The 8,425-nt window shown below is 56.6% G+C and overlaps 1 protein-coding gene across 2 annotated transcripts in view; it reads right to left on the reverse strand.

The window, feature by feature from the left end:
* Positions 1–7,864, reverse strand: part of ARFGEF2 (ADP ribosylation factor guanine nucleotide exchange factor 2) — a 109,646-nt gene extending 101,782 nt beyond the window's left edge. The window contains exon 1 of one of the 2 annotated variants that reach the window (XM_056108460.1): positions 7,607–7,864. In XM_056108460.1, the coding sequence (XP_055964435.1) occupies positions 7,607–7,727 (121 nt within the window). In that variant the 5' untranslated portion in view covers positions 7,728–7,864. The remainder of the gene's footprint in view (positions 1–7,606) is intronic. The other variant, XM_056108461.1, reaches the window with a different exon arrangement.
* Positions 7,865–8,425: the final 561 nt, after the last annotated feature.

Here is an 8,425-nt window from a genome sequence, read left to right on the forward strand (position 1 = left end):
AAACACTTTTGTAATCAATAGCACTCAGAAAGCATCTAATCAAAACCCTGAATTTACTGAGATTAGTTTTACTCTGCACCTCAATGTTAAGTCTTACTGTAATTTCTCTGATTTTTTTTTGTCGTTGTTTGTTGGGGGGTGGACACACCATGCATTACTGGGTGCTACTCCACTGATTTTCAGGGAGACCCTGTGACCCCAAGGCACCTGCAAAGCAAACTCTCCAGCCCTTTGGGCCATCTCCCTGGTCCCAGAGTATTTTCCTTTCTTTCTGTTTGTTTTTTTGTTGTTGTTGTTGTTGGTTTTTTTTTTTTTGGGGGGGGGTTGTGTGTTTTCTTTTTCTTTCTTTTTTTTTTTCTTTTGCTTTTTGGGCCACACCCAGCAATGCTCAGGGCTAACTCATGGCTCTACACTCAGGCATCTCTCCTGGCGGTGCTCGGGGGACAATATGGGATGCCCCGGATCAAACTCAGGTCAGCGCCTGCTATGCAAGCGCCCCACCTGCCGTACTAGCTACCTCTCTGTCCCCCCAGGATTTTTTCATTTTTAGATTTACTCTCTTAAATCTAATGTTAACAGTGTTAACATTTTAAATGTGTATCATTTCCACTAACTGCTGCATTATTAAAGTAAAAATAAAAAAGCTCTTTAATCATGTGTATGATTATTATAAATGATTAATACATCCCCCCCAAAAGCTGGATTGGCCATGCGCAAGGCTACTGCACTATCTCTCTAGCCCCCAATAAATTTTTTATATTTTTTACATTTTTATAATTTGGCGTTGGAGCCACACCTACCCCTACCTGGCAGTGTTTAGGGAACTCTCTGGGGTACGAGAGATCAAAACCCAGGCTGGCCATGTGCAAGGCAAATGCCGGCTGTACCATCTCACCAGCCCCCAATACTATACTCTTTCTTTTTCTGGGCCATGCCCAAAAAGTGCTCAGGGAGGTTACTCTTGGCTTTACACTTAGGAATTTCTCCTAGTGGTGCTTGCGGGACCAGGTGGGATGCTGGGGATCGAACCCGAGACAGCAGCATGTAAGGCAAACACCCTCCCTACTATGTAATCATTCTGGTTCCCCTCAATACATTTTTTTAAGGACTTAAACTGCCCCCCTCCCAGATTTCAGCACATGTCTTTTACTACAGTTTTGCCTAGCAATGATTTTGTTTTACTAATTCATTATTATTTGGTGCTTAGGGATCACTCCTGGCAGTGCTCCAGGGACCACATGTGGTGTCGGGGATCAAACCGAGCTCAGCCCTGTAATAAGGCAAGTTCTTATCTGCTGCACTACCTCACCGGCCTCACAATGATTTTTTAAAACTCAACAAATCATTTCAAACTGCCTAAATGTATTACACTGCGCCACCAATTTACCGAATCAAAAGCGCCAGGCTGAATAGCAGGTCACGACGAAACGCCCGTCCTGACCGGTACAGAAATGCACGGCGCTGAGTCCCGAACTCGCTGACCCAGGTCTTCGAAACAAGATCCCCAGCAGCACCGTGTCATTACTGATCTGGGGGCCGCTCATTCGGGACATGACCGGGTCGTGCCGGCCTGGCAGCTCAGTGCTTAGGACCACCCAGGAGTCGGGGGACATGCAGCACCGGGATTGAACGTGGCTCCTGACACACGCCAGCCCGCGCTCGGCCTCTGAGCCATCTCCCCTCTTCCAGTCACGGAACTTCATTTTCATTTTGCAAAACACTGTAAGCACCCTGAGTTACAGTACCATCCTTGGCTTCACGGAGACGGCATTCCCACTTGTCACTCCCCACCACTGACCAGGTCGGCGGGCAGCGTGCCAGCCCCATCCCCTGCCACAGGGACCTCGGTCCTGCAGACCCATTCTCAGGGGCTGGGGTCGCTACTCCCTCACTGTGCTCCCGTTCTGACCTGTCCTTCTGACTAACCCCTCTCGGCATGACGCTCTCCAGATCCATCTGTGGAGGCGAGTCCCCTGGCTCAGAGCCAAGGGATATCTCACTGTGCGCGCGCAAGCGCGCGCACGCGCGCGCACACACACACACACACACACACACACCACATCGCCTGCTTGGGACCCAGGTGATAATGCCCCACTGGGGCATCTCACTATACCACCAAGAGCTTTAAAGGGCACTCAGTCTTACTACCTGCTATGGCAAGGGAGGGGTATTTTTGATATTTTTCCGATTTTGCACTTCGGTTCTTCCTAACAGTGGGGCCACTTTGAATGCATCGAAATTAGAAGAATAATAGTATCACATGGAGGAAAATAATGTACTGTAAGTCAACCGAATATGAAAGGACCGGCTGTCTTTGCACACCCATATACAACTGAGAATAGCCAATGTGCTCCTCCGCTGGTCTCCCCAGTGACGTTTACACCAGTTCTTCTTTCCCTACTTTACTTAGCCCCTGCTTTCCCCACTTTAGGGGGAAAAACCAACCAACCAGGGGCCACAGCAATAGCACAGCAGGTTGGGCTGGATTCCATCCCCAGCACCCCATGGTCCCCAGGCCCCACCAGGAGTGACCCCTGAGCATCGCTGGGTGTGGCCCAAAAACAAAGGAAAAAAAAACCTCAAAGACACCAAGTCCCAAAGACACACACCCCACCCCCCGCCCCCCTTTACTCTGGGGCAGGTTTTACACTCACTGTGGGCGAGTGAAAATAGGCGATTCTATTTAACAGCTCTGACACACTATTTCCCTTCTACACTGGCCAGTTTAATTCAACACTATGCATGAATTCTTTATAATAGTCCCCAGGACCCAATTTGATCATGATGAGCCCAACTTGCTATTTACTGAGCCTGTGGTGGCAAATTACTTTCTACAGAAGCCACCCCCAGCCCACCTCCCGCAGCTAAACTGGCAGAACGGTCTGTGCCCACAGCGGGTTCCTCGCCCACTCTGGCTCGTCCCAACCACTCCTACCACCCGAACGCTAGGGGCATTGACCCCCAAGTACTCAAGAGTCAGAGCAGGGGGCTGGAGTGATAGCACAGCGGGTAGGGCATTTGCCTTGCACGAGGTCAAACCGGGTTCGATTCCCAGCATCCCATATGGTCCCCCCGGGCACCGCCAGGGGTAATTCCTGAGTGCATGAGCCAGGAGTAAGCCCTGTGCATCTCCGGGTGTGACCCAAAAAAAAAAAAACAGAGTCAGAGCAGCGTGGCTCAACAGGGATGCAGGGGTGCGAGGTGAAGGGATGCAGGGGTGCGAGGCTTCACTGCCAGGACCCAGAGACCCGCAGTGTAGAGGTGGGAATGTGCCCTTGGTCATGCTTTCCTCAGACACGTGTCACGGGGGGGGGGGGGGGGGGGGAGGGGGGGGGAGACTGAGACAGAGAAATGTGTGTTCATGCACACATGTGTCATGCAGGATGGTGCTCAGGTGACATTCAGGGGGCCACACGGCGCTGGGGATCAAACCCTGGCCCCCACAGGCTAAGCCTGCACTCCGGTCCTACTAGAATACGACCACGAATAACAGAACTGCTCAAGCACCGACAGAGCACCTCGCTCTTCTCTGGCATGCTGAGCTCGTTAAATCTTAAATAAGATCCTGCCTCTATCATATATACACGCATACGAAAATGTTGTTAGGACAATTCACTTTCAAGTTTTCCAGATTTCCCAATTAAAAAACACTCATATTATCCTGTCAAGTGTCCAAATGTCATGTAGTTTAGCAGCAGAAGAAGCATTTAAAGAGAAATGGCTTGAAAATCGTAACCGGGAAAGGAGCCCTCAGGGCACTGCCGGGTGGGGCCCTGCTGACACCCCAGCACCAAACCCCGGGTCCTCATCGACGGGAGCACCCCCCCAGACCACAGAGCAGTACCGTAAGTAAAGAGAAAGGGGCGCTTTCCCCAAGAATGAGATCCCTGACAGGTAGGAAAGCTCTGTGAGCAGAGCGCCGAGTGACAGACCAGCTCCTTCCCCTTCGCCGGAGAAGGCCGGGAGCCCCCAGTCTAAGCTTCCTGCACTGACTGCAGATGAATCACTGAGATTCCCACTAGCCCACGCCGGCCGAGTGCAGCAAGCCGCCAGCACTTGAAGAAACAGAGCTGTTTAGTCTGCTGATTACGTTCTGATTGAACGCAGGGACACAGTGACCACAGCAGTACGTCTCTCTGGAACAAGGAGCAATCAGGTGAAGAAGTCAAGGTGCGGGCGGGAGAAGTCAGGAGTCCCACCACCTTTGATCCACTGCGCCAAAAGCCTGCGGAGGCTGGTGGGGTGTGACCCCGAAAGCCCCTTCACCCGGGATCTCTAGGGTGACCTTGGTGGTCCCAGTACCATAGCGCTCAAGAATCACCACATGCTGGGACCCTGGCATAGAAAGACTAAGTCCCCCAGCACTCTTTGGAAGCACCCCCCAACCCCTCTGCCCCCTCCCAAGAAGAAATCAAGCCAGGCTGGGGGTGACGGCTTAGCAACAGTGCCCACCTTATAGGGGTGAAGGCCTGGGTCTAATCCCAGCATGACAAAAATCAAACAACGGGGAGGAAGGCAGAGGGCACTGGGTTAGGGCACTTGCCTTGCACAAGGCTGATCCAGGTTTGAGCTCCAGCACCCCATATGGTCCCCCTGAGCTCTGCCAAAAAGTGATCCCTGAATGCAGAGCCAGCAGTAAGCCCTGAGCACCAACCAGGTGTGACCCAAAACCAAACCAAACCGAAACAACAATAAAATCAAACAAACAAAAGAAGCCAACTAGAATACTTACAACTCGCATTTCCTGTGGCTTCGAATAATCAAGTAACAGTAGCACTACTTTATTGAGCAACTATTGCACGCCAAGTTCTACAAGCCAATTCACTTCACCTTCCTAGTAAGCGTGTAAGGAAGAGATAAGATCTACCCAAGGCCATCAAGTTAACAAGTAGAAGGCCAGAGGTTTGAGCCCAGGCAGTCTGAGTCCAGAGAACAAACTGCTAATCTCTCTTCCACTCTGCAGTCCACGGCTGGGAGAACCCTATCACAAACACTATTTCCTGTGATCTCTATCATCCAAGCACTTCAACTCTGAGGACCATGCAGTTCCTCTTATTTAAATGAATGATAATCTGCACATGCTAATCCCTAAATTACTAGTCACATCACAGCGCTTCTTACATACAGATTCAGCCCAGCTCTTTCCTGGAGCAGGACAGGGCCTTAAAACACAACCACCACAGACACGCGGGTACAGGTTTTCTACGATGGGTGAGTAAAACAGGCGTTTCTCCCTACCAGTGTGATACAGTTTCCCTTACAAACTGGCCAGTTCAATTCAACACTCAGGCAAGAAATCTTCATAATAGTCCCCAGGACCCAATTTGATCATGATGAGATCAACTTGCTAAAACTTTACTCAACTTGCTAAAATTACTTTCTACATAAAACTTTTTCTTACAGTTCACTATTAAAACACTGAACATGCCTCTATTGCAAACTACAACACGAGAGAGAGAGAGAGAGAGAGAGAGAGAGAGAGAGAGAGGGTAGGGCACTTGCCTTGCACGCAGCTGACCTGGGTCAGTCCCTGACACTCCATACGGCGCCTTAAAACCCCCCAGGAGTAATCCCTGAGCACAGAGCCAGGAGTAATCCCTAAATCCCTAAACATGACTAGGTGTGCCCCCCCAAAAGAAAATTTGAGGGGCCAGAGAGTACAAGAAGTCGAGGCGCTTGTCTTGTACGGAGCCGACCGGGGGTTCCATTCCCACACTGTCTACGCTCTCCCAAGCACGCCAAGGGGTGTCGTCCTGAACACAAGCCAGGAATAAAACCTGAGCACTGCCAGGGGTGGCATCCCAACAGCACCCGCCCCTGCCCCGCCCAGAAATAAAAAAGTTATCAGAGAGCCAGGGGAGCACATGTTTCGCATGTAGGAGCCCCGAATTTGACCCCCAGCCCACATGGTTCTCCTAGCCTAGCCCCAGGGACCACCAGAAGCAGCCAACGGCGGGTATGCTCCGGAAAGAAAAACAAAAATTGTCTGAAGGGCGAAGGAAGATTTTTGTGCCAAATAACTATTCTGAAGCGCAGTGACATCAGCCGTCTAACAAACCGCCACGTAGCCGGGTGCTTCCCCTGAACTCCCGATAAACCAACATCCAACAGCTCACCTTAGTTTTCCAAACAGGAAAGCTCTCAAAGTCTTAATCCCAGTCAAGGGGCTGGAGCAATAGCACAGCGGGGAGGGCGTCTGCCTTGCACGCGGCCGACCCGGGTTCGATCCCCAGCATCCCACGGGGTCCCCTGAGCACCACCAGGAGTGATTCCTGAGGGCAGCGCCAGGAGTTAAGTAACCCCTGTGCATCGTGGGGTGTGACCCCCCCCAAAAAAAAGTCAATTCCTTCCATTCATCCTGGAACTGCCAAGTTTCTAGTTCAGGGAAGCAACAACACAAACTTTCCTCCGTCTTTCCTGCCCCTTCCGGGAATCAGATCCTTCTCGGAATCGGGTGGAAGCCACGAGCCTCCTTGGTGTTAGCAAAAGCGCCCTGGAAATTCACCAGACCACCCCGGAGGTTTCCAGAGAATTCCAGCAGGCGCTTCCTCCCCACCAGAGGAGAAAGGCCCAGGCAACCTCCCACCCAGGCTGCAAACTTTTTTTTCCTGTCAAAGCACTTCTTGTTGGCGAGGGTGGGGTGGGGACAGGAGGCAAGGAGGGGGGCTTGGGCACACCTGGGCAGGGCCAGGATGGGGGGCCCTGAGCACTTCAGGATGGGATCCCAAAACCAAAAATAAATAAGACGACAAAACAAAAAAAAATTTTTTTTTTTGTTCAAGTCTCCAAGCACGAGGAGGGTGTTGAGTGAGCCGGACCTGGCTGAGGCGCCACCCAAACCTCACGAGGGACCCCACCCCTGCTCCTGCCTTTCAGTCGCCTCCCCAGAGACCGGCCTCCTGGGGGGTCCCACCAGGCGGCCTCCGGGACCCCTCGGCGCACCTTCGCCCTGACTCTCACGGGGGGCCTCACCAGCCCCCAGACGATCTCACTCACTCTCTGACTGGGCCCCCGTCACCTCCTCCGGCATGAACCCGACGACCGGGACGGGGGGGGGGGGGGCGACTCCTTGCGTGGCCGCCCCCGGCCCCTACCCGCGCCCCGCGGGGCCCGGGGCTCCGAGACCACCAGGTAAACGTGCCGAACGGCTGGAACCAGAAGGCAGGATGTGGCCCCTGGGACCCACGACCGAGGCTCCGGTCGCGCCGGCCCTCCCGAGTGGGGGGTGGGGGAGGGGTCCCGTCAAGCGCGGGCACGGCCGGGGCCCGGGAGCCGGGGTGGGGGGCGCGGGGGGCGTCCAGGCGCGGGGCGGCCGAGCCGGCAGGGCCCTGGGCTCCGGGCCTCGGTGCTCCGCCCGCCGGCGCCGCGGGGGTCGCGGGGGCCCCGCCGAGGAGGGAGGCCCGCAGGCGGGGGGCGGGCTCGGCCCCCGAGTGGGCGCGGCGGGGCCCGGGCGGGCGGCAGCAGCCCGGGCCGAGGGCGGCCGCTGCGGGGCGGAACCAGGAAGCGGGCGGCCGGGGCGCGGGGCCGGGCCGGGGGCTCCGGTGACCTTGGGCCGGCGCGGGCGTCCCCGGTGGGCGCGGGCGCGGGTAACGGCCGGCTCACCCACCGAGCGCCACCTGGCAGGCCCTGCGCAGCTGCGAGTGCTGGGGCCGCTTCACCTCCTTGTCGGCCAGGATCTTCTCCAGGGCCCGGGACACGAACATGCTCTTGGTCTGGCTCTCCTGCATGGTCCCGGCCCGGCGGGGGCGGGCGGCCCCGCGGCGGGCGGCGCGAGCGAGCGGGCGAGCGAGGCGGCGGGCCCCGGCGTCCTGGCCGGCACCGGCCGCGTCCGTCCGCGCCGCCCCGTCAGGAAGCGACGCCGCGGCCCCACGGCGCCGCCATGTTGGAGCGCGTCACGTGACCACGTGACTGGCGGGGCCGCTACGGCCGCCGCGCGTCCGCGAACCCCGTGGCCTCGGCGGGGCGGGGCCTGTGCCGGCCGGGGCGGGGCCTGCGCCGGGCCGGGGCGGGGCTTGTGCGGAGAGGGGTCGGGGCCTGCGCCGGGATGGGGCGGGGCCTGTGCCGGCCGGGGCGGGGCCTGCGTCGGGGCGGGGCGGGCTTGTGCGGAGCGGATCGGGGCCTGAGCTGGGATAGGGCGGGGCCTCTGAGGGGGAGGGGAGGGCCTACCGGGGCGGGGCGGGGCTTGTGCGGGGCGGGGGCGGGGCCTGAGCTGGGATGGGGCGGGGCCTCTGAGGAGGGGCGGGGCCTACCAGAGGCGGGGCGGGGCTTGTGAGGGGCGGGGTCGGAGCCTGAGCTGGGATGGGGCGGGGCCTATGAGGGGGCGGGGCGGGCCAGGTGGACGTGGCAGTGAACCCGTGAGGGCAACGTGGAGGGAGGAGAGATGAGGATGCAAGGAAGGAGTTGAGAGCAAGCAGGGGTGCTGGAG

This window comes from Sorex fumeus, unplaced genomic scaffold (genome assembly GCF_029834395.1).
Source record: "Sorex fumeus unplaced genomic scaffold, SorFum_2.1 ptg000213l, whole genome shotgun sequence".
Classification (NCBI taxonomy): Eukaryota; Metazoa; Chordata; class Mammalia; order Eulipotyphla; family Soricidae; genus Sorex; species Sorex fumeus.